This window comes from Lontra canadensis, unplaced genomic scaffold, assembly GCF_010015895.1.
Source record: "Lontra canadensis isolate GAN:19392208 unplaced genomic scaffold, GSC_riverotter_1.0 scaffold27, whole genome shotgun sequence".
In the NCBI taxonomy this organism is placed as follows: Eukaryota; Metazoa; Chordata; class Mammalia; order Carnivora; family Mustelidae; genus Lontra; species Lontra canadensis.
Genome location: NW_022631021.1, coordinates 12,189,275 through 12,215,301, shown reverse-complemented (window position 1 = coordinate 12,215,301; position 26,027 = coordinate 12,189,275). Strand labels below are relative to the sequence as shown.

The 26,027-nt window shown below is 38.0% G+C and overlaps 1 protein-coding gene and 1 non-coding gene across 2 annotated transcripts in view; one reads left to right on the top strand and one right to left on the bottom strand.

Moving 5' to 3' along the window:
• EYS (eyes shut homolog) overlaps nt 1-26,027 on the bottom strand; it is a 1,652,140-nt gene that overhangs the window by 10,287 nt on the left and 1,615,826 nt on the right. Inside the window, 1 exon segment of the mRNA XM_032864581.1 lies at nt 11,003-11,175. Within this exon segment, the coding sequence (XP_032720472.1) occupies nt 11,003-11,175 (173 nt within the window).
• TRNAK-CUU lies at nt 20,845-20,917 on the top strand. The gene has a single exon. It is a non-coding gene; the product is annotated as a tRNA-Lys (tRNA).

The following is a 26,027-nucleotide window of genomic DNA, read 5'->3' as shown; positions in this document are numbered from 1 at the left end:
ACTTTTTGTGGTATTTATTAATTCATTATTCACCTTTAAGGTCTATGGATAAGTGCATATGACTTCAATGTAGATTCTTAATGTGTTAGGATCTAATGGATAGAAGTAACTTTTTTTCCATCCTTAACTATGTGAAGTCTTAAGTAATTATCTTTCCATCTCAACTTAAGCAGGTGGACAAATTTTAGGTTAACTAAGTATACACCTTGTTATTGTAGCAAAAATGGAAGCTAAACATCCTTTCTCTTTGTTGGATTTATACCAAAGTCTACTGGGAATGGTGTGAATGAGCAATTGAACCTGTTGGCTAATTGCTAACAGAAGGAATGGTTAAGTATCAATTATTAAAAAAAAAAAAAATTATCCCTTTAGGCAGACTTTATTTAACACCCACATGGATAATGCTGAAAAACACTATTGTTTAACTCATTTAGTTATTTGGGTGGCGATTTGGTTCTAAATGATCTTTGGAGGCCCATGAAGATGGAGTGTTGCTTAAAAATTAAGTATTCTATAAAATCACAAGATTGTTTTATGATACTTAGTGACATCTGGTGATTCTTGCTATCAAAATCTAGGATGAGGTGTTCCACTCCTTGTTTTATGGAGCAGAATTTGAACTGAGGCCAAGTTAAACTTTCTAATTTTCACACAAAAACATCAGCTTTGTCACTTATAAATCTGAAAAATAAAGCATGAAAATGAGACAAAGTGTGTAATAACATATAATTCAATTAATCATGATAACTAGATTTTTTATAAAGATCTTAATTTTTAATTTTTTGCTATGCCTTAACTATCAGAAACTTAGCTGACACAATTCATATCCAAAGTAATGGTTTAAAGAAAATGTTAAATAATTATTTGTCAGGACTTCTGACTATTACCCCAGCAATATGCCACATCATTAGAAATCTACTTTATTCAGTTAGCTTTGACATAATTACATGGAACTATGACTTTATATTATGTCCTTAGCCTTTAGTGTGTGTCAGTATGAGAAAAGATGGTGTACATAATATCTCTTCATTTTCTAGAAAAATGTCATCAGATATATATATTGCTGTTTAATTTCACTTTTTATTTATTTTTATTTTTATTTTTTTAAGATTTTATTTATTTGACAGACAGAGATCACAAGTAGGCAGAGAGGCAGGCAGAGAGAGGAGGAAGCAGGCTCCCTGCTGAGCAGAGATCCCGATGTGGGGCTCCATCCCAGGCCCCTGGGATCATGACCTGAGCCAAAGGCAGAGGCTTTAACCCACTGAGCCACTCAGGTGCCCCTAATTTTGCTTTTTAAAAGAATTGGAGCTTGATCAAAATATTTTAATTAGAGTTCAGTGCCATGACACAATTCTGTGTCCTTGATGTGATGACTGGTATGCTTTCTTCTACTAGGCAATAATTGAGTAGCAACTTTTGTATTTTATGTTTTGCTTTGATTTCCAGGAAACCTAAAGCTTATTTTACATTCAGTTGCATGCTGTGTTTTAGACTTAGTTTTGTCTCATATTGCTTGGTGCACCCTTCTTGTTCCTCTCCATACCTTCTCCTTTCCTCCTCCTTCTCTTCTTTCTCTTCTTTCCTTGAGAGAAGGGCATATTTTATCTTTCTACCACTATCTCAGCTATTTTTCAAATATATGTATTTTTTTGCTCTAAGCTCTTCCTTATGCTCCTTGGAGTGTCATAAATAATAAAGTCAGCCGTTTAGTCAGGTACCTTGTGTAGGAAGGTTTATGGTTGTTTCAGTAGTCCCAAAGGCTTATTTACAAAAGGTCTGGGAGATTATATTGATTATATGCACACGCTACCCACGTTTTAAACCTTGAATAATCACCACCCACTTTACAAATGTTAATGGAACACCATTTATGTGAAAGGCACCCTCCAGCTCAGTCAGCATCTCCTGATGACTTCTTAATCCATTGTGCCTTACACTGGTCTCTTCCTTTCTTTTCTCAGAGGTATTGTAAGAATTTAGACCCTCTGGGATGAGTTTCTTTTTCAGATGAGGAAGTTTACTCACATTTGTAAGTGCATCCTTCTGTTCTTCTGCATACTTTCCTACAGGGCTCTCACTCTTAGGAAAACTACTTTACCACCCCACACGAATCTATCCAAATCTTACCTATGTATTGATACCTAACATAATTCCATTGTTTTACACTGCCTGTTCAGGCCTCAGTAGTGGGAAATAATGCACATATTGTGTCATTGTTTGGCAATTAAAGCAGCCAATTTCTTCCTCTTTTCTCCAAATTGTGATTTAAATTATATATTTTGATTTGATTTTCAGAGACTTTTGCTTGGTCTCCATTTAAATCATTGACTCTTTGAAAGGAGGGACAACCCTATCTGATAGTGCTTTGGATCTCTTCATGAGTGGCTTCTCAATAAATGTTTTTAAAATCATTTAATAATGAGTTATACTTCAATAGAGAATGAGTTTTTGAAAAAAAAAATTTTATTTGGCTATTTTGAAAAGTTTATGTCTACCATGTTGACCATAATGGTTTGAAATGTTTTTAAACATCTTTTATACAATAAAACTACTATCTTTCCAAACTAGGAGGTTTAAAATATTTTAACTTAAGAATCTATTTAAAACTAACCCATATTTTAAAAATGAAACAGATCAAAATGTCTATGTGGATCTGTCTGCATTTAACATAATATAATCTAATACCTTTTTCTTCCTTTGAGGGGTGAGTTGCTGATTATTTCTGGAGCTCTACTTGTGTGCCAGGCACTGTGCTGGCCTCTTGACTTCAGTGACTCCCTATCATAAACTTTATGAGGCTGTGTTAGGAGACTCTTAGCCAATTCTGCCTCTCAGACCAGATGGCTTTCTGCCCATTTGCCATGCCATATTCCTTGGTCACTAGAATAGTGTGGTATAGGAATGTTTGCTTTTTACATTTTTCCTAACATAAATTACACAGATTTTAACAAAAGAAAATGAAATGATATTTTACAGTCTTTGTCTTTCATGATCATGAAACTTGTAGTTTGCTTGTCACTTTTCAATATTGCTCTTAGAAACTAGAGGGCATCTCTCGCTTAGTTCCCCAAATTCGAAAGTAAAGTTTGTGGTTGGTTCTGATCACTATTATTCATCTCAGATTAAAAAGTAAACAAATCTGGGGCTCCCGGGTGGCTCAGTTGGTTAAACGGCTGCCTTTGGCTTGGGTCATGATTCCAGGGTCCTGGGATCGAGCCCCGCATTGGGCTCCCTGCTCAGCAGAGAGCCTGCTTCTCTCTCTCCCCCTCTCCCTGCCGCTCTGCTTACTTGTGCTCTCTCTCTAGCTCTCTGTCAAATAAACAAACAAAACAAAACAAAAAAAAGTGAACAAATCTGCCTCAGGTAAAGAGGCAACTAAGTCCTGTCTATAGAAATTGACGGTAAGCAAACTATTTTTTTCTCCCTCCCTTCCTTAGTTGGGGGACAGGGTTTACGTTTCAACATGTGAAACATTTCAAGGGAGGAAACAGTAGTAGAGAGCAGCAAATTTAATGTGAGTGCTTTTTGTTCATCACTTAATGTCTTGAATAGAAAATAAAAAGGACTTTGTTGAAGAAAAACCTTTTATAGATGTCTGTCTCTTAAGAGTTTTTAACCTTTCCCTCACTAAATTAGTAATCATTAATTCAGGACTTGACAAAGAGAATGGACTCTCCTGGGATTTTGATCAAAAATTTCCCCAAACAGAGATTTTGACATATTCTCTTTATCACACTTGAGAAGCCTGATGTTCTGGAAAGTTACTTGCCTAAAGTCTAAGGTTGGGAAAAAGCAGTTGTGTCTGTTTCTTTCTACTAAGATTCACCTGCAACTTCTATTCTTTTAGACACTTGAAAACCTTAATGTTCATATAAACCTTAGAATTGTTAGGTGTAATTCACTTTCTCACTGAATTTCATTTATGATTTAGCAGGTTGTATTAAGGAACACAGACGGAAGACTAAAGAACTAAAATGTGTGTTCCTAGGTATGATAGCTAGTTCAAGTATTATAGAATTGTAGAGTTAGAGGATCTAGTATACACGTAACCACATCCTTACTAATTATCAAGATGGGATTGAAGGTAGGGGTAATAAAGGGGTAATAAAGACTAAAATTCATGTTTTTTTTTTTTTTTTTCTATGAAGAAAGCTTGTGAAGTATATCCTCTATTCTCACATGGCTAAATGCACCAGAAAGGAACATCTGAAAATAAGGCAAACATTTCTGAGATTGCCATCTGCAAGTGCTATGGACCCTTTACTACCAGGAAAACAAAAGATTTGGTAGGAAAGCACCCCATGAGTCAGGAAGGTTTGAAGGACAGAATTCCTCCATTAGCCTGAATTAATTTCAAGGAAGCCTTGAGCTAGGTGGACCTAAATAAAGTACCCTTGGCATCAAGACTGTCACTTGAACATTTGCCTGTTTCATTCAAAATGCCAGCACCTGAGTGGGTTTCTATACCTTAGGGAATGAGAAATGAATGGACAAAAATCGCACTAGGTATGGAAAGAATATAAGAAAAATGGAAACATTTTTAATATTTTCCCAGCTAAAAAGTTAAAAACACACGTATTATAGAATCTTATTTGGCTAAATGTCAACAATATGCAATAACTAAAATTTAGTGGTATAAAAATATTCCAAGAAAAAAACAATTTACCAATAATGTGGGAAAAATAAACCAAGAGGAGAGATTTATGATTCAGTAAAGGTTATACGTGTAGTTGTAAGCCATAGATTCTAGCAGGAAATACAGCTACCACAGAAAAAAAACAAATGAATAAGCTTTGAGCGTATGAGAAAAGAAACTGGGCATATTGTCTGTCTCGCAAAATAACTGTAAACCAGAGTTCTGCTAGCAATAGAATATTTTAGTGACTAAACTAGATAGCAAAATATTTACCCTAACCTGTGATTTCTTTTTAGGTTAAGATCAATAGTCCTGTGAACTATCAAACCCAGATGCCATTGCTTGCTGACCACCCTTCTTTAGCTTCAGTTTAATTTTTAAAGCTGGTTTAGGGCCTTTGGATGTTTAAAAAACACACATCCAAACTGGTTCCTGGGCCAGAACTGTGAAATTGTGGATTCCTGCACTTCTGGAACTAGGCTCAGATATTTGAGTCATTTTTGGTGGCTGTGACCCTGAAAGCCATCCAATTCAAGTGGTCTATTGATATCTTCCTCACACAGTACCATACCTCTGTGGAATTCCTAAGGAGTTTGGGGTGAGGCCACAGTGAGAAGAAAAACTATTCCAATTAGGAATTCTCCTCTTGTCCTTAAAGGGATTTTTCTTTCTGTCAGCTACAGGTAAATGTTTTAAGGGACTTGAAAGATCATTTTTTTCCCCATCAGTCAGACATCTTAAAAAGTAAGGGATAGACAAATTCAAATTTCACCACTTACATTGTAACGCTGGGATAGAAAATTTCCCCTAGCCGCCCTCTCCCTCAGATACATACATGCACTTTAAAAATACTTAAGACTGGAACAAGGGCATTTTATTAACTGGTTCTGCATGTCACAGGCTGCACGGGTTTCCACTTATTTCATGTGACTGGTAGTTTTCATATTTTGATTATGAACTATAAACAATACAGTGTCTTGGGAAACTCCCTGGATTGGCAATATGAAGACTTAAATTCTCAGTCCCACTGACCCAGAGTTTTCATTTTGACCTCTTTCAAAGTAGAAGAATTGGGATTATGTGATTTTTAAAGTTCTTTTCAATCCTAGCCTTGGATGACTCATTTAATTACCAAGTTTAGTTTTGAAGTTATTTGAATTTTAATGATTATGCTGCCCTTTTATTAGGTGTCCCTAGATAATTAGAGTATGATGGTTGTTGATAAATATGTTACCTCTACATCGTTAGTTCCTATGCTATATTTAGTTGTGGAATGGCTATTAAAAGGGTCTGCTAAGATCTAGAAATAGAAATGTTAGTAACTTATTGATGGTCGACTGTGTTTATATTTTTTAAAATTATTAAGCAACTACTAATAATTGGATTGAGAGTCCAGAGACTTGATTCTGAGGCTTCTGGCACATTATTTAATTTCTCTGAGCATTAGTCTCCTCATGTATAAACTGATACTGTTGGACTAGGAGATGATTTGTAATACCCTATGGTTCTACACTCCTGGACCTCCCTATACCAAGATGTATATTTAGTTCATAATACAGCTGTATTTTTTCTTTAGAGTGTTGGTCTGAGTTTGGGATCTTGAGAACAAGAGGAGAAAATAATACTTTATATTTTATAGTACTTTGTACTTAGTAAAGAATTTTTATATACATTACCTTCTATGACTTTTTTAAGATGGGAAAAATAATACTTCTATCAGTAAGGGTTCTGGCAATGAACAGATGGTATGCTCATATAGGGTAGTTTGAAGGTAAGGGAATGAAAAGACCATTTACAAAGATGTGGGCAGGATTTAGGGAAACTACAGGACACAGCCCCTCAACGGGGAGCTGTTTCCACTCCTTAGCCTAAAGTTGGGGTAGGTGAGGATCTCCCAACAGAAACTGTGTCCTAGGGTAAAGGTAAATTTTGGTGACCTAGTGGCAAGGAATCTAGGGAAATAAATACTCTGTCTTGCTCTCCTGTCTTCTGATCCTCTGTTGGTGACTTCCTTGGCTAAACTCAACTAGAGGCAGACTGAGGGGGAGCCCACTGCTGCAATCCTCTGAGAGGGCCTTGAGAGTACAGGGCTGTGGGGGAGGGGTGACAATAGAACTGAAAGGGGGGCACAGATAGAAAACAGGTGACACACTTACTATTGCTGCTTTACAGGTAATGAAATAGTGGCTCAGAGAGTTAAAGGACACAGCAGAAAGGAAATTGCTGGTTAGCAGAAGCATCAGAATGCAAGTTTTCTGCTTCTTAGATTCCTGCTTATAGTCTTCACAGGCTTCTTGTTTTGTGAGCATGAAATTAAAATTCTTTACCAGGTTTTCCAAGACTATATGATCTGCCTTCTGCTTGCCTTTCCAAATTCATCTTATAATACCATCTCCCATTCTGAGAATACTGGCTGCCTTTCTCTCCCTCCAATTATGTAATATCATTTTCCTGTTTCCAGGTTTAGCCTCTGCCTAGAGTACTTGTCCCACATGCCTTCGCACATGGCTAATTCTCACTAGATGTCAGCTCAAATGTCCCTACTTACAGAGTCCTTTCCTGACCATCTCAACTAAAATGTACTCTTCCAGTGAGTTTTTATTTCCTCTTCCTCTTTATTTTCTTTCTAGCATTAGCTCAATCTGTATTTTTCCTGACTGATTGGTGGATATGGTGTTTGCTTGCCTCCTCCTCTGGAGGCAGGGCAGCTGTCTGTCTTCTCATGTCTGTCTTCTTATTCCCAGCACTTGGTCTGGAACCACTAAAGAATCTTAATACATTAGTGAATACTCCCTATTATAAGCAGTACTCCAAGGGAAGAAGAAAAGAACAAAGGTTACCAGTACTTGACTGTATTTTGAGGCAAGTGACACGCTTTCACCATCCCTACCCTCTCTAGCGTCATCAGGTTTGCCAATCAATTGCATCTTGTTCTTGTCATTCAGAGATTATAAACATCAGTTTTGATTCTTATTGGGGGTGGGGCTTCTTTACAATAAAGATGGTCATTAAACTAGGTAAGTGTGAAAGCTGTTAAGTCAGGGGTTCCATGTACTGTTAAATTAATCTTCCGTCTAAGACTTAAGGTTTCTTGGAATGAGGAAGTAAGAAAGAAGAAGGGAAAAGAGGACTTATTAGTTAGGCATTTGTGAGTTTAAGGATGCTGGTAATGAATTCATTGATAATTTTTATACCAGTTTATAAGTACAATAAAGGTGAACTGAACCCCAGGCAGTTCTTCTGCATTGTAGGTGCCCATAACTGAGTAGAAATTATGAGGCATCATTGACAGTACTGCTTATGATGCAACTGGGAACAAGCTGTTTGGGAATAAGAAAAATGTAACCATTGGCAAGACACAGGGGTGCACTGTGTTCTGGTTTCAGAGGCCTGGGTGCTATCTGCTCTCTATTTTGTTTCTTAAATTGACTTTTAGTTCTATGGAACTATGAACTACTATGTTGAAAAATTGCAAAGTCAATGGATCACTGGAGATTTAAAAAAACAGTCTTAAAATTAGACTTAAAGTTTCTGTCATTTAGGATCAAACTCTTCATTATTTCTACTTCACCACAAACATGGTTAACAATCCTTAAAATCAACTTCAGTATAAAAATTATTATAGAAAATAACTTTCAATTGGGAATCTAAAACCTATAGTCTCTTCCCCACGTAATAATTTATCCCATCGAAACGATAGTATCTGTGATAAGATTATTTATGACTTATTTTTTTAAATGAACCAAACTCCTATTATAGTATAGCAGGATATATTGTTAGTTAACTTACTGTTCAGAATTCTGTGAGGATGACACAAGTTTTCTGGCAGCTTTTTTCATACTTTTTAGACTCTCTATGAAATAATCTTATTGCTGTCACTATTTATCTATCATTTTCTATCTACCTACCTATCTATCATCTCTATTTGCCCTCTCCCTAATCTATTTATATACATACCAGTATCATTTATTTATATACACACAAACACAAATCCAGACAAACTCTGGGTTAGTCCCCCAGGTTTTCATCATTTGAGCTTTTAAGCTTCAAAAATCTAGCTTGCCCTGTTGTTACAGTAACTAGCTCTTATGTCAGATTATCCTATTATTTCTTTCAGTTTCTAATAGCTATACTTTGGGGAGGTACACTATCTTAGTAAAATTTTGAGTACTTCATCGTTCACTACCGTCAAGAACTATTTCTTGAAAACTATTACAATCAGTTTTTATTATTTTAGAACCAGTAACTTGAAATGTATACACCAGATTTTTTTTTTGCTCTGCACAATATGGTGGGTGATAGAGATTCAACAACAATAAACAAAAACAGGCACAGTGACAGCCCTCATCTCTCTGTCAGAGAACCCAGGAAGGCTTCCCTAAAGAAGCATGGTCTGAGTTAAAACCTGAAGGATTAATAAGTGTTAGCTGAGTGCAGAGGGGAAGATGAGGACATTATAGGCAGAGGAAAGAGTATGAGGAAAAATCCCCATTCCAGGATGGAGTGTGGCACATTCCAGGAACTAAGAACTGCCATTTTTTTAAGATCGAGATCTGTCTCTAAAGTCATTATGAAAAAGACTGATTTCCTTAATAAGCCAGGCACAAAGTTCCATCTCATTATTTCTTAGTCACACCTTATGACATGATTAAAATTTCTGTCACTAAATCACTAGTATTTTAAAACTCCAATGTCTAAATCACTAGTATTTTAAAACAACGTCTAAATGTCTAAATCACTAGCATTTTATTTTTTTAAAAAGATTTTATTTATTTATTTGACAGACAGAGATTACAAGTAGGCAGAGAGGCAGGCAGAGAGAGAGGAGGAAGCAGGCTCCCTGCTGAGTAGAGAGCCCGATGTGGGGCTCGATCCCAGGACTCTGAGATCATGACCTGAGCCGAAGGCAGAGGCTTTAACCCACTGAGCCACCCAGGCGCCCCATCACTAACATTTTAAAACAATGTCACTAAATCACTAGTCCTTTAAAACTCCAATGTCTTTCATTTATCAACACTTTTGACTTTTGGAGGAGAATTAAGCATACATAGAGTCTCAAAGATATAGAATAAAGGAAATGTTTGCATTAGTGTATTTGATAAAGTGATCTGAGAGACATTAAGTTTGTTCTTACCACACGTATGAATATGATATAACAATAATCCCTGCAAATTACGTTAAGGTGTATCTAACCCAGTTGGTGATTGGCTCCTCTACTCCTTCTACACCAGCCTCTGTTCCTGTGTAGCAGAAGTAGAGGCTAAAGCTTTATCTTCCAGGTGGTGGCTGAGGTGGGAGAGAGTAAATAGTAGATCATCCAGTCTCAGGAAGCCAGGAGATAGCAGATAAAACTCCATGACGCCTTATTTTCTGGCTAAATCTCTTGAGATTCCTTAACTATGAGTTTCTTGGACTCCCTGACACACTGACCTGAAGTCCCAGCCAGTCCCAAGACCCAGAATCATCCTGACCCATACTTAAACTGGAAAGGACAGCAGCCAGCAGGTGGCAGCAAACTGAAGTAGGAGCAGGACCCACTCGGATTGTGCCACTAGATGCTTGACTGGCTGGGCAGGTTCACTCAGGCCAGCCCATTAGCCTTAGCGTAACACAACTGTGTCTGTTACACAACTGAATTTTTAGGACCCTGAGCATGGTGTTACAGAGGTCTTCTTTTACACAAAATTTACCGTGATATTTAGAACTACACTAAATACGACAAAATGAAATATGAAGTATTGATTTTTGGAAGATGCAGAACTTGAGACATTCAACAGCATACGCTTTCCTGATTTTGTCCATAGACTCATTTGACAATGTCCCCATTTAGACCTTGTGTTTGTGATCACTGTTCACCTTAGGGCTTCTCTTGCCCGAGGGTTCTTAGAGCTTTAGCGGTGGCTTGTGGTGTGATTGAGAAACGGTGTGAAGATGGCAGTGTTTTATTAACACTCTATCAATCTTGCCTATAAGGGCAGGGATAGGGGAAGGTGGTCAGGGAAGTTATAGTAGGGGATTAAAGCATAAATGTAGCATGAATTCTCGCTTGCAGTTTGGGGATGATAGGCAGTAGAGAACCACATTCCTTCTCCTGCGGGTGTTAGCTGAGTGGTGGTCTATGAAGATGAGTTTATTCTATTAGGCTACAAGGAGCACAGCAGAGAAATGACTTTGGTTCATCTGTATTTATGATGGCTGGAACAACACTCTTCCACCCACTCCCTCTCACCCTGCAGTGTGCTTGTAATGTGGAGGAAATCCAGTTCTTATGCAATTGAGGATTATTATATATTTTTCATTTTACTTTTCCAGAAGGAAAGTGACTTAATTTGTGAACAATCAAGAGTTGAAATTCTGCCTTACCTTGGTCACAGTAGATTCCAGTGGTTCCCAGAGGACAGTAACAGGTGTATCCATGGGGCAGTGAAACACAAGTTGCCCCTTTGCTACAGTTGTGTGGAGGGTCATGTTCAGGGTCACAGGTGGAAATGGTCTCTGTGCAGAATTCTCCTTTCCACCCAGGGGGACAATCACAGCTGTAGGTTGAGAAAGAAGGTCACATGGCTTGAACACTTGAACAGAGATGGGTATAAACTTGCTGATGTTAAGTTGGCAGTTTTGACCAAGGTTCCAAGATAGAAAAGATTCTGTACATCAAAGCAAATTGTGATTCAAACTACTAAGAGCCAAACTGTCAAAAGAAAGAGCCAATAACTGATTATAGGATTACTGGACTCCAGATAAAAAAAAGATTTTTAAAAAGTTCAGCACATGGAAGTTGAAGGAGACTTTAGAGAATAATTTCTTTGGACAAAACAGCATAGTAAGACCCTCTCCCTGCCTGACATCAACACCAGGGGAGAGGCTGTTAACAAAGTCTCTGCCTCCTAAACTTGAGCCTACAGAAAGAAATTCAGCTTGATATATGTTCCCTCACCTTGGTGAACACATAGATCCAGCTCCTGGGGCTGGAGAAGGAAAACTGCCCCTCCAGAGATGAGGCAAATAGCAGTGAATCCCAGGAACGGGTTGTGGCCCTCTGAGTTAGGATCAGCTTGCAGACATACAAAAGGGATCTTGCCCAGAGGGTATCTTGGTAGCTGAAGAAACCTCAGCAGCAGTTAGAGGCAGTTAGTAAATGGCCAGAGCAGAATCTGAGAGATAAAGAGGACATCCTGTTTTGAAAACAGACTGTGTCTGGATTTAGAGAGTGATATTGGGGGGAGCCACACAGGAGAGTGATGGACCGGCCCACTAAATGTAGAGATGCCAGATAAAATGTAAGGAATTTAATTAAGTTTGAATGTCAGATAGACAATGAATAATTTTTCAGTATGTCCCATGCAATGTTTGAATTTCAGATAAGCAACATTTGAGATATACTAAAAATTATCTGTGGTCTGTCTGGAATTCAAATTTATCTGGGTGTCCTGTATTTCCCCCACCGCCAAAAAAATCTGGAAACCTTACATACCAGGGGCACATGAGAGAAAAGGGTTACTTTTCATCCCTGCCAGGCCTAGGGGAACACTAAACCATTAGACAATGGTGCAAGTCAAGGAAGTCCATTCCAGGAGGTGGTGTGTGGCACCGAGTCAGAAACCACCATACTGGGAAAAGACAGCAGTAGCAGATCACACCTCTTTTGGAGACCTTTTGTTCATGTGGTAAGCCCTGGCTGACTTTAAGCCAACAGTCACGGACAGTGACGTGTTGTTACTATTTTGAAGTGAACCCTTTGAATGACTGAATGGAGAGTGTATTTGCAAATTAAAGTGTCTATTAGCTAAGCTGGAGCAGAAAATTCAATGGATCTCCCATGTTTTAGTTCAGCTCCAAGAAAAGGATGACTCCTAAGCAGGTTTAAAATGACAGCGAGAAACAAAAGTAAATTTACTTTATGAATAGATCCATGAACCTGGGGTCAAACTGACTTGTCCTCAGCTCATTACAATGGCTTTTAATTAATGGCAAGCTGTAAACACAGATGACATTAACAGCGCTGCTGGAATTGTTGAAAAATCACTTACAGTATAATTCCCAAAATGAGCAAGTCAAGATAAGACAGGTAGAAAACAGAAATATCTTCCGTTTTCTTTTTTCTTTAGGCTGGAAGAATCCTCACAGTCTCTGAGGATTAAAGGCAGCTCATGCAGTCTACACTAGTGGATCACCCAGGACATGACAATATATGTCAGTATCAACATGTGGCCCATTATATGCCACATGGAGGGGAAAGTAAGGACGATGAACACTCTTTCTACAAACATATTTAACAACCTTTATGATTTTATAGAAACAACAGGTAAGACCTTCATAAAATTGGGATTAAACCCAAAGGAGAAAATCAAAATCACTTGTAACTTCTGATCACAGGAAGGCTGACATTTTTTGAGCACTTGGCAAGTATCTTTCCACTACTTCCTCTAAGCAAATTTTAACATTAAAAGCGCTGGTAAATTGGATATTTACATGTTAAAGAATGAAACTAGACTCCTATTTTAACCACTTAAAAAAATTAACTCAAACCGGATTAAAGAATTAAATGTAAGACCTGAAACTGTAAAACTCCTAGAAGAAAACAGGGTTTTCAGTTTTCCTTTTCTTAAAACATTATATAAATGTAATGATATTACTGCCTTTCCTTCAGGATTACGTATTTGGGATCACCCATGCTGATGCACGTAGCCGCTGCATTCGTTGTCAATACCGCATAACCTGATGAACAGAAGTTCCTATCTTTTGTGTAGTTGAAATTTTAATGTTTTCTTTTATGGCTTGCATTTTTTAATGACTTATTTAAGAAAGCTTTCCCTACTTTGAGGTCAGAAAATTATTATTTTATGTTGTCTCCTCAAACTACTATTTTTATCTTTTACATTTAAGTCTTAATACATTGGAAATTATTTTTTGTGTTTGAGGTGGGGTTAGAGATCCAATTACAGTTTTTCACATGGATGACCAATAGTTTTAGTTTTCTTCTCTGACGAGTTCATCCTTTTCCACGCATGAGCTCTGTCCATGTGTGCCCTGTCCTGCGCCTCTCCATCCTGTTCCTTCAGTCCATCTGCTTTTTTAAAAATTTTTTAAAAATTTACTTGACAGACAGAGATCACAAGTAGGCAGAGAGGCAGTCAGAGAGAGAGGAGGAAGCAGGCTCCCCGCTGAGCAGAGATCCCGATGTGGGGCTCCATCCCAGGACCCTGAGATCACGACCTGAGCTGAAGGCAGAGGCTCTAACCCACTGAGCCACCCAGGCGCCCCCCCTTCAGTCCATCTGTCTAACCTTGCACCAATATCACATTGTCTTAATTTCTCCTGCTTTTCTAATAAGTCTTGATAATTAGAAAGGCAAGCTCTGCTCTCTTGTTTTTCTGTTCAGGATTGTCTTGATTATTCTTAGCTCTTTGCTCTTGTACATCTTTCCCTTCAAACTAATCCCAAGTTCAAGACAGGCAAATTTTCCTTGTCTAAAACAAGGCTCATTTTTCTTTTGTTCTTACATTGACCGTGTGGCTTGTAGGAGTCCCAGGCCTGTGAGGAGTTTGCTATTAGATCCCCTACCTCAGGCATCCTTAGCCTCTAAAGCATATCCACTATAAACTGTGCAGCCCTCAAAGGTAAGTTCAGACATGCTTCACCTTTTAGCAGGAACTCAAGGCAAAAGCCGACTTTGATGCTTACTTTCTAGAGTCTGGCTTTCATTTCATTTGGAATCTATAGATGTATTGTTTTCCCTTCAGGTAACAGTGTTCTGAATGTATATACTTCACATTTTATTTGGATTTCAACATTTTCATTTGTAAGGGTCATTCAAGATGTGTAATACCCTATAGTTCCACAAACAGAACTCCTTATTCCATATTCATTAACTTCTCTACAACCTCACATTGAGTGGTTGAATGTTATTTCATGAGTTCATAAAATATACTTTATTCTTATAGTCACTTGTGAGATATTATGTTTTTAATTTTTTACTGTCTACAAATAACTCTTATAATTAAATCTTTGTGCACATCTTGATCATTTCCTTTGGATAAATTTAAATATCATCATGACTTCTAGGCTTTGAACACATATTCCAACCTGCCCTCATAATAATTGTACCAATTTACATTCCCATCGTCAATGAATGAGAATGCTCCTGAAATAATAGATGTGTATATACTAAAAAATATGAAATATTTTATGGACTTCTTTTTTATTAATCCGATTATTTTCTTTCTTTCTTTCTTTCTTTCTTTCTTTCTTTCTTTCTTTCTCTTTCTTCCTTTCTTTCTTTCTTTCTTTCTTTCTTTCTTTCTTTCTTTCTTTCTTTCTTTCTTTCTTTCTTTCTTTTAAAGATCTTATTTATTTATTTGACAAAGAGACAGCAAGAGAGGGAATACAAGCAGGGGGAGTGGGAGAGGGAGAAGCAGGCTTCCCGCCAAGCAGGGAGCACGATGCGGGGCTTGATCCCAGGATCCTGGGATCATGACCTGAGTCAAAGGCAGATGCTTAACAACCGAGTCACCCAGGCGCCCCCAATAATTATTTCTTAAGATAAAATGACTTCGTGTCTGCCTATACATATTTACCAAGAACATATTCATTTCAAACTCCTATATTTTCCTATATTATTTGGCAGTCTAATCACATTTATGCTTCACCAAAATTCATTTTATCAACTTAAATTTTTTTCAGTATTTACTGTGTGCACAGCACAGCATTGTCATAGGTCATAAAGGACAGGCAGAAGATGTATAAGGAGTGAGCTCTGGCCTCGGCAGAGATATACGGGAATAAAGCACCATGGGCTCCATATGCCGAGGAACCCATTGAGTGGCACAGAGAAGTGCTGTCAGATCCAAAAACCAGCAGGGGGAACAACTCCGGGAAAAAAATTAACATTACCGCCACATGTTCATCAATGCTCTGTGACGTTGGTGCTGGGGGGTATTCAAAACAACAATTCTCAGCTCTTCGGAACTCAGAGACCTAGGCACATACACAGAGTAGTAAAAAAAGCAAACGACAGTTTCTGAGGATATTGCCATTTCATTAAATAGAGTGATTAGCTCAGTCCTGATTGAAAAAAAAATTATCTGATTATTGTATCTAAGTTAACATTTGTGCAAAAAAATATTTGAAAAGTTGCATAAGGTTCTCCAGAATGGAGAGAAACAAAATACAGATTTAATCTGCTACAAAATTACATACTGATTTGAGTTACTGTTTGAAGAGCACAAAGGTCATGAAATATGTAAGGACATTTTCTACAAAAATAGATGGTCTTCTGGCTCACAGTCCTCTCTTCCGGCCTTCCCAGGGAAGGCCCCTGCGCTGGGTGGCCTGTGCAGGGATGCCTCACGTCGGGGTGCGTTGCTGTCTTCCCACGGGGAACTAGGTCAGCACAGGCATCCTACTGTGTGCAACCTTCTAAATGTACCTATAGACCTTCAGATTTGAAAAAACTGCTTTGGTTGGATGGTTTTGACACGTTTCAAGTGGCATTTTGTACAATGGAATTTAGAATTCAGGAATGTAAAGTGCGTGTAGAGTCTTCCGGGGCTAGCACAAGATGCCTTTCCAACTGCTTTCAGACATAGGGAAGACATGATAGGCGCTATATGCCTTTTTGGTTGTTTTCCTGTAAATGTTATTTAACAAAAAAAAATCTGCTTTTTTTCCTCCTGTTCAAATTGACAGAGTTCCTATTTAATAAATTCTAAAATAAAAACTCAAACCAAAAATAGACTATCCTACCAATTTCATAAAAGAAATAAAGGTATAAGAATTTTTATATAAAAACAAAATATCATTACTTTTTATGATGATTGCGCCATCTAGTGGGTCATTTTTTTATCAACTTGGAAAAAAGCTAAGAACAAAATCTCGTTGCTTTATAGACAGACATGACAATGGTAAAATATTTATTTTTATATCAAATAAACCTTAAATCACACTAAGCATATATAATGCAAATGTCATAAACTTATTTGAAAAATAAATCTTAAATAAAATAAATGCTCTTTGGTTCTTCTCAGAATTTTTAGGTCTGAAGCAATTAGCTCTATGTTTGAAGATTTAAAAAATTATATTTAAATCCAATATACCACTTCCTTACATTATTTATATGTTATATGTATATATACACATATATATATTTTAAAGATTTTATTTACTTATTTGACACAGAGAGAGAGAGAGAGACAGAGAGAGCACATGTAGGTAGAGCAGCAGAGAGAGGGAGAGGGAGAAGCAGGCTGTCTGCTGAGCACAGAGCCTAATGCGGGGCTCAATCCTAGGACCCTGGTGGGATAATGACCTGAGCTGAAGGCAGACACTTAACTGACTGAACCACCCAGGCGCCCCTCTTACATTATATTTTAAGAGATTTTTTTTTTCTTTTTTTAAGATTTTATTTATTTATTTAACAGAGAGAGACACAGTGAGAGAGGGAACACAAGCAGGGGGAGCAGGAGAGGAAGAAGCAGGGTCTCTGCTGAGCAGGGAGCCCGATGTGGGGGCTCCATCCCAGGCTCCATCCTGGAATAATGACCTAAGCCAAAGGCAGCTACTTAATGACTGAGCCACCCAGGCACCTCTCAAGAGATATTTTCATGATAATGATTTTATGTAAGATAACATTTTTCTTTTTGTTCCTTCCCTGGCTTCTTTATACTCTGTGAAAGGTAAATAATAAAAAGTCTCAAATCTTTATTCTTTATTTTCCACTTTGGATGACAGTATTTTTCTAAGTCTTGAAGTTAATTCATTGACATTTCTTCCTTTCACATATTTACTACTTACCTTGAGGAAAAATAGGTTTGGAGAGGTGTGTGTGTGAGGTGGTGTGTCCATAGAGTGGAAAAAACAGAAAAAAAAAAAACCAAAAAACCAAAGAGAGGTATATATTTATTCACTTAAATAATATTTGGTACTATTTTATTTATTTTATTTTCTGCAAGCTAAGTGTCTGCCACTGACCTTAGCACTGAACATTCCATAACTCTTATGGGCCCCATCCTTGGCCTCATGGACTTGCACTTTCCGAGAGGATTAGATTAATTAGTAGATAATTTAAATATTTTATTTATTTATTTATTTGACAGAAAGAGAGCAAGAAAGCACAAGCAGGGGGAGCTACAGCAGCAGAGGGAGAAGCAGACTCCCTGCCAAGCGAGGAGCCTGGTTCAGGACTTGATCCCAGGATCCTGGGATCATGACCTGAGCCAAAGCATGTTTAACTGAATGCATCACCCAGGCACTCCGTAAACAGACGATTTAAATACAATGTAACAAGTGCTAAGATGAATACTGTGGGAGCCCTTGGGAAGGACATCTAAGCAATTTTAGTGAATTCAGGGCAGACTTCTGAAGTGAAATTTGCCTACATGAATGAGTGCCTCCAGAGGGAAGGGCAATAGAGATTAGGCTGGAAAAGGAGCTTTGAGTTCAAGGGCTTTGGCTAACAGGCTGAGATAGTTCAGCTTTTTTTTTTTTTTTTTAAAGAATTTATTTATTTATTTGACAGAGTTCACAAGTAGGCAGAGAGGCAGGCAGAGAGAGAGAGAGAGAGAGAGAGCGGGAAGCAGGCTCCCTGCTGAGCAGAGAGCCCGATGCGGGACTCGATCCCAGAACCCTGAGATCATGACCTGAGCCGAAGGCAGAGGCTTAACCCACTAAGCCACCCAGGTGCCCAATATTTCAGCTTAAAAAAAAAAAAATTTTTTTTTTTTTCAAATTTTTAAGTAATCTCTATGTCCAATGTGGGGCTTGAACTCACAACTCCAAGATCAAGAGCCACATGCTCTATTGACGGAGCCAGCCAGGTGCCCCAAGGTAGTTCAGCTTCTAAGTGACAGACATGGGGAATCACATGACTGATGAGGCATATTTAAAAATATTAATTTGGTACGTATAGGATGACCCCATGGTGTAACAATAAACTCTCTAGTGATGTAAGTTTAACCTTAGGGGGATCTTACTATTTTTTTTTTTTTTTTAAGATTTTATTTATTCACTTAGAGCACAAGGGGAGGGGGAGACAGAGAATCCCAAGCAGACTCCCTGCTGAGCGTGGAGCCTGACATAGGGCTAGGTTTCTCAATCCTTAGATAATGAACTGCGTGGAAATTAAGAGTCAGACACCTGACCGCTGGAGCCACCCAGGTGCCCCAGATCTTACTGTATTTTTACCATTAGATGAGTTGGGGTGCATTCAGACTGGCATGGCCATAGATTGTTTTTGTCATTAGAATCGGGGTTGGCAAACTTTGGAAGTATACAGTTTGCTTTGTGGCCATACAGACCCTGTTGCAACAACTCTGCCAACCGTTGAAAGCAGCCACAGACAATCCACAAGTGCATGGACGTGGCTGTATCCCAATAAAACTTTATCTACGAAACCAGGTGATGGATCTGATTTGGCCCATAGGCCACGGTTTGCTGACCCCTGCGCTAGATCATTAACTGAATGGGGGCAGAGATCAGGTCTGTTTGACTCTCTTTCATAGTCCCAGGGGCTAAACCAGTTCCTGGCATAGAGTAATTTTTCATTGAATATCTGGGGAATAAATGAACAAGTAAATGAATGAGTCATGGCTGGGGAACAAGCCAATGGACAGAGGCAGAGGCTGGACAGGGAAATGGCTTTGAGGATGGAGAGGTGGACATGCAGATGTGACAAGCATCTGGTAAATGTTGGTTGGAAAAATGAAAGACTGTAGTAATGGCAAACATTTACCGAGGCTCACCGTGCATGGGTCAGGCATTCTGCTTAGCACTTTAGATGTATTAATTCATTTAATCCTCCTTATGATCCTATTAGGAGGACACTATTATCATCCTCATTTTGCAGAAGAGGAACCTGAGGAACAGAGAAGTTAAGCAAATTGCGTGGCGATTTGTGGCTGAGGGAGTCCCCGCATTTAACCGCTGTTCTGTGTCTCTTGATCTATGGAAATCTTTGGGCTTCAAAATTAAATGACTGAAAGAATATGGTACCATTATTGGGAATAGGGACATCTGGAGAATACAGTTTAATGGAAACATATAAAAATCTTCTTTTAGCTACATTGAGTTGGAGGTGATAGCTGGTGATAAAAGGGCTTTTTTCCTTTAAGTATCTAGTGACATGGCTCTTCACCTTGATGAGAAGCAAGGACCTAAGACAGATTTGTGATTAAGTAGAACAGCAGACAAATGGCTGAAGCATCATAAGCTAAGAACAGTCAAACGATCCTGAGGAATCATTGATATTATACACAGAACTGTTCTCTCAAGTCCGTTCTGAAAATATTAGCTATTATCAATTTTTAATACATAAAGAACAGTTTGTGGGTTCTTCTGCCTCTAAACATGGAGAGATGATAACACAGAACAAAGGGTTAGCACTTTAGGGATATGAATAACAGCTGCTAATGATGGCAATCGAGAGTTGAGTCTTAGAGATTTTATTAATATAGTTAATTATTTTACATCTGTGTATTTAGAATGAAACTGATTTAAATTTTTAAATTGCAGATAAACTGGGTGTTATTGACAATTTTATAGCTCAGAAACATCTATGGATTAATTTTTTCTTGTTACAATAGATATTCAACATGAAGAATTTAATTTTCCTGTAATTAGGCAAATCTAAGACTTCTGAAGTTTAGGATGAACACTGATAATATAAAAGTTAACTGAAAATGAGATGATGGAAGATTTAATATTCTGTGTTTGAATATCGCTTAAACATCATTCACTTGCTTACTAAATATTCACCAACACAGAAATATGGTACACACTCCCCGTTGTTACCAGGGTGAATAAGAAGCAGAAAACATGGTTTTGCTTCCGAAGGGTTTCATGATAATTTATTTACAACAAATTATTCATGTGAAATATATATGATATATGTAAAATATACAATTCACAGTTTATTAGGGCCTCATTTTAGTGCCAGGCACCATGTGAAGTACTTTGTAGCTAGTAACTCATTTAATACCCATATTAACCCTCTGAGGTAAATCCAATTACTAATTTTCTGTATGTAGTTAAAACACAGAGACATAGAGAATTGTAACCCCTTCCTAACCTCCTTTTTCAGTTTACCGCATAGATTCTTATTGCTTTGCATAAGAGAGATTCTTTTATATATGTTGAGGGTAATGAGGGAAAATTATTTCAATTGTCATTGTCAGATGTGAGTAGAAAGAAAAAGCTCTTGGAGGGGGGGCGCCTGGCTGGCTCAGTTGGTAGAGCATGTGACTCTTGATCTCAGGGTTGTGAGTTCGAGCCTCATGTTGGGTGTAGAGATGACTTAAAAATAAAATCTTTAAAAAGAAAAAGAAAAAGTTCTTGGAGAAAATTTACCTTGAGCGGGATCTACAAGAAAGTTACGGTTAACCAATTTGTGGGTTTTCTGTGCATACGCAATATCAGATACAGTACTTAAAATGAAATAATAAACTCACATGAATAATGGAAGTAATGCATGTTGTTTAGCAACAGATAGCCACACAGCTTAAAGGGTTCCACGTCAGCATATACAACTTATTGCTCTGCTATTTGAGGGAAAAGAGAAATATACATCAATCTCCTGTTGTACTGAATGGCTTCATTCGTGTTGGTGTGCTTTTCTTAATGATTTATTTCCATTTTAGAAGTAAGCTGGGACGATAAGGTAAGTGTGATACTGGATTCGAGCCTTTGAAAAATGTGCCGACAAGCATATAACAAGTGAACCTCCCTGTGTGGTGGAACGTGATGCCGAGGCTGAACATGCCCGCGAGGAAGGGTTGCCATGATCGCTGCACCTGCTGAGTTCCCCTTGGCCCTCCCTTCCTTGCTGGTGATAGCACTCAGCAAACTCTTTGGTGACACCTCACAGAGTGTAGAAGGGGGAGAAGAAACTACTCTTTACCTACTAATAAAAGTACTGGCAGTGGTCTGTGGGCCCCAGTCCTCACGGTTCTGTCCTCCAAGGGTAGGGGCCGAAACATTGTTTTACGTCAACAGCTGGACTCAGTTTCTCTTAGTGACGGAATTGTCTTCAGGAAACCATTTACACGAGCTTCTTGGAGTAAATGGTGGGCCCTAGCAGAGGTAATGTGAGCTTGAGCCTGGACTACAAAAAGAAAATAGCTAAATTGCTCTGCAAAGAGCCAGAAGGGAAATTTGGGTCATTCTAACCCAGAATCAGTTGGAGCAAAATGAAGCAAAGACGAGAAGACAAAGATAAGTGGAGTGGATCGGCCATGTATTTTTTCTGCAGGGGTGGGATGACCAAAACACAAGCTGAAAGTTGTTTAGGTGGCCAGGAAATAAACGGTTCCCTTCTACAGCTGCACACATCGCCGCCTGCTGCACCGATATAAACTGTTGGATCTGTCTTAAAGTGTGAACGGTTTTGTTAATTTAATAGAAATCAAATAAGTTGTCACTTTCAGGCACACACTGTATGGAGTAGAGTCTGTATGGGTGGATGGGAGATTTGGAACCAGACAAGGTTTTGAGAGTATACCTAACCCTCCTGGAGTCTGCATTAACCTTGGAAAGATCTTTGGACCTTCACAGCGGATAGATGTAGCTCTCAAGGGTCTGGGAGAAAGCAACTGACATCTGAGCTACACAAAAAGCAGGAGAAAAAGATATTCCCCTTAAACCACAGTAATAGGGAGGCTTGCTAAAATCTACACTGAATTCATAGTTCCCACTGTTATTTTCTCCCTGCTTTAATAAAGGAAGAGAAAGTATGAACTCCTTTTGGAACTTACATCCTTCAAACGCATTTTCCATAGGTGGCATCAAATAATGGATTTGCAGAGTTTTGGCAGCTAAGAACTCAAGGTGGGGAAAGACTGGAATAAAAGAGCCCCACATTTTAAAAGTAGTTATCTATAACTGGTAGAATCATGTTATACTTTATTTTATACTTTATGAATTTTACAAATTAGACAAGATGTATATTATATGTACTGTTGTTTTTTAATTCAAATATATGTAAAAGTATAAAAGCATAGTATTAATCAACCTCTTTAACAAGTTTCAAATCATCAGTTTTTAGCTCTTTAGTTTCATTTGCTTCTCTGTCTACTCCTTTTTCTTTTTTGGACAAAATATTTTGAAGCAAATCCAATTATCTGGAAATACTTCAGCATATATCATTAACAGATAATAAACTTAAAAAAACCTCCACAACCAAATATTAGTATCATACCCAAGAAAAATAACGTTAATTCCTCATGATCTAATTTTTTTTTAAGATTTTATTTATTTATTTTACAGACAGAGATCACAAGTAGGCAGAGAGGCAGCCAGAGAGAGAAAGGAGGAAGCAGGCTCCCTGCTGAGCAGAGAGCCTGATGTGGGGCTCGATCCCAGGACCCTGAGATCATGACCTGAGCCGAAGGCAGAGGCTTTAACCCACTGAGCCACCCAGGCGCCCCATGATCGTCTAATTCTTGTGTTCAGTTAATTACGATCATCTCAAAAAAATCTTTTTTTTTGTTTTAACATTTCATAAGGACCCAAACAAGTTCTCCAGATCCTTGTGCATAGTAGAAGCATCTTCCTAAGGCTTCTTACTTAGATAAAAATTCTCCCTCTGCATTTCTTTCCATCCATATGCTTTTTGTGTTGTGTGCCCAGTAGAATTTACCATATTCTAGATTTGGTTGGTTAGATCCTTATAATATTGCTTGACTAGTTTTCATCTATTGCCCTGATTTTTCAGAGTCTTGTAGATACAGAGGCTTGATCAGATTCACTTTCAGGTTTTTTACTGCGTTAGAGGTGGTACTGTGTAGGTAATGACATCGCATCAGGAGGCGCATAATGTTTGTTCTACATTCAATTTCGATGGGCCAGTTGGTTCAAGTGGTCTTCGCTTGATCCAACCATTATACAGTTTTCTGTCAACCTTTCATTAATGATCCAAGCAGCCATTATTTTCCCTGATGGTTATAAAATGGTGATATTTCAAATTCTATTATTTATAGAATAATATGCACTTAAATTAGTTCAGTTCCTTTTTCTCCCCCCCAAGATTTTACTTATTTTCTTGACAGAGAACACAGGCAGGGGGAGCTGCAGGCAGAGGGAGAGGGAGAAGCAGGCTCCCTGCTGAGCAGGACCCTGGGATCATGAACTGAACTGAAAGTGGACGCTTAACCAACTGAGCCACCCAGGTGCTCCTAAATTATATTTTAGTTCTAATAAGAATTACTTCTCATCAATCATCTGGATAGTTACTTTTATTTTGTATTAGTTACCTATTGCTGCATAATAAAGTATTCCAGACCTTAATGGTTCAAGGCCATAATAACCATTTATTGTTAATACAGACCATAATAGATTCCTCTGCTTTCAGGCTTGCCACCTGCAAATTCATTCCCTATACAACTGCCCGAGGGTCTATAAAAAATAGAGTCCGACCATTATTAAACTGTTCAGTGGATAGAATCATTTAATTCTTAAATCTCACAATTTAAGGAAGGAATAAGTGCCAATGACTTTTTACCTAGCTTTGAAGTCAAAAGTTGTCATTTACAGAATATCTTATGATTTATACAGCTCAGCCCTATTCTGTGTGAGAAAGGACTGCAGAAGGATGTGTCTCTTTGGAGGGCCACTTGGAGGCTGGCTACTATACTCTTTCTAGGAAAAGAAGGTTGAACCTATCCATCTTTCACTTTAGTCGAATTTCAGAATAATGAATGGTACACTAACAACTTCATAGGTGACAAGTTTTTTTTTTTTTTTAATCCCTTGGTGGAATGTGTGTATGGAGTACATTACAACTACATGTATTTTATATACTGGCATGTTTAAATCCATTACAGACATTATTCTCTGGAATTCTGAAATGGTCACATCTTTGGCCAGTGGGAGTCTCTTTAGGTTGGCTTCTGTCTTCTTTTAAAATCGCCCTAGTAGTCTTTGACAACTCTCCTGCTTTCAGGCACAAAAGACATCCAGGATAGTATCATATATTTCCTACCCTAGAGTCGAATGTCCAGTTATACGAGAAGTCCTGTTTTATTTATTCTTATTTTTTTTAGAAGTCCTGGTTTATTATTTTGTGGAAAATGCTATTTGGAAATAATTTTGGTATTAGAGTTTTCATTCTTACTGAATTACTGTTGTTCCTAGATTTCTTTAGTAGATATAGCTAGGAAATACGTACTTTGGAAGGAGAAAATCAGGTCATGAATTCATATGTTATTTCTAGTTACTCCCTTGGGTTATAGCCATCCATTCATCCATCCATCCATCAAGCTATCTTACTAAATAGCTATTTTTATCTTTATCTGTAGTTTCAAAATAATACCAATGCGACCACTAACATGAAGACTGTAGGATGCGAAATAAAATATCTGTATGGTTCTTTTTGTCCTTATGATATAACCCACTGTACAGTCAATTTATAATCAATTGAACTAAATCTTATCTCTTAGGTTATGCCAACAATTTGAAATACAGTTAGATTCATTTATTTCCTTATTTTCTTTCAGTACTTAAGAATTACTCCTTTTCTATTTTCTGGGTGATTAAAAGTCCAGTTTTTTGGGGGGGTTTGGGTGAGCCTTGGTGATGGGTTATTAAGGAGGGCACGGATTGCCTGGAGCACTGGGTGTTACATGAAACAATGAATCATGGAACACAATAAAAAAACAAAAAACAAAAAACAAGTCCACCTTTCATCCCTGTTACTTCCTTATTTTCTTTCTCATTCTACAGGTGGCCATTTATAATTTTTTTCCTGTATTCTGCCTGTTTTTTTTTAATCCTTAGAAAAACATGACCATATGTGTATGTATACATAAATACACGTGTCTATGTGTATGTATTTATATCTATTTATCTATATCTATCATTCCCTCTTCTTGCATGCTTCTTTACCCTACTTTTTTCACTTTCTATATCCTGAGGATCACTCCACAGCAACATAGCAACATATAAAGATTTTCATAGCCATGTCCTCTGTGGTGTAAATGTTCTCTAGCTTTACTTATCAGATACGTAGTGACGCACATCTTGTGTTTAAACGAAGAGAGTTTGCTCTGGTAGCGCCAGTGTCTGTTTCTCTATAGCCTCACCGCAAGATTAGACAAGTTTTTTAGCTCTTAATCTTAGCCTTAACTTGGAACCCCTAGAAAACAGAGTCTAAAAGCAGTTCCACGGAAATGAAGGGGTACTCTGCCTGGCAAGCAAGAGTGAGAGAGAGCGAAGTGAGGGGAAGGAAGAAAACCAAATGGGAGGTAGTGAGTTACCCAGCTGGCTACACCCGCTGGCTGCTTGGAGATGGGGTATTTCTTGAGGGGCTGGACAGAGCGATACAATTCTTGGGAATATTGAAGCAGGGAGAAAAGCACAGCAGGAGCAGATAGGATGACAGCAGGCCCTGTCACACCTTGAA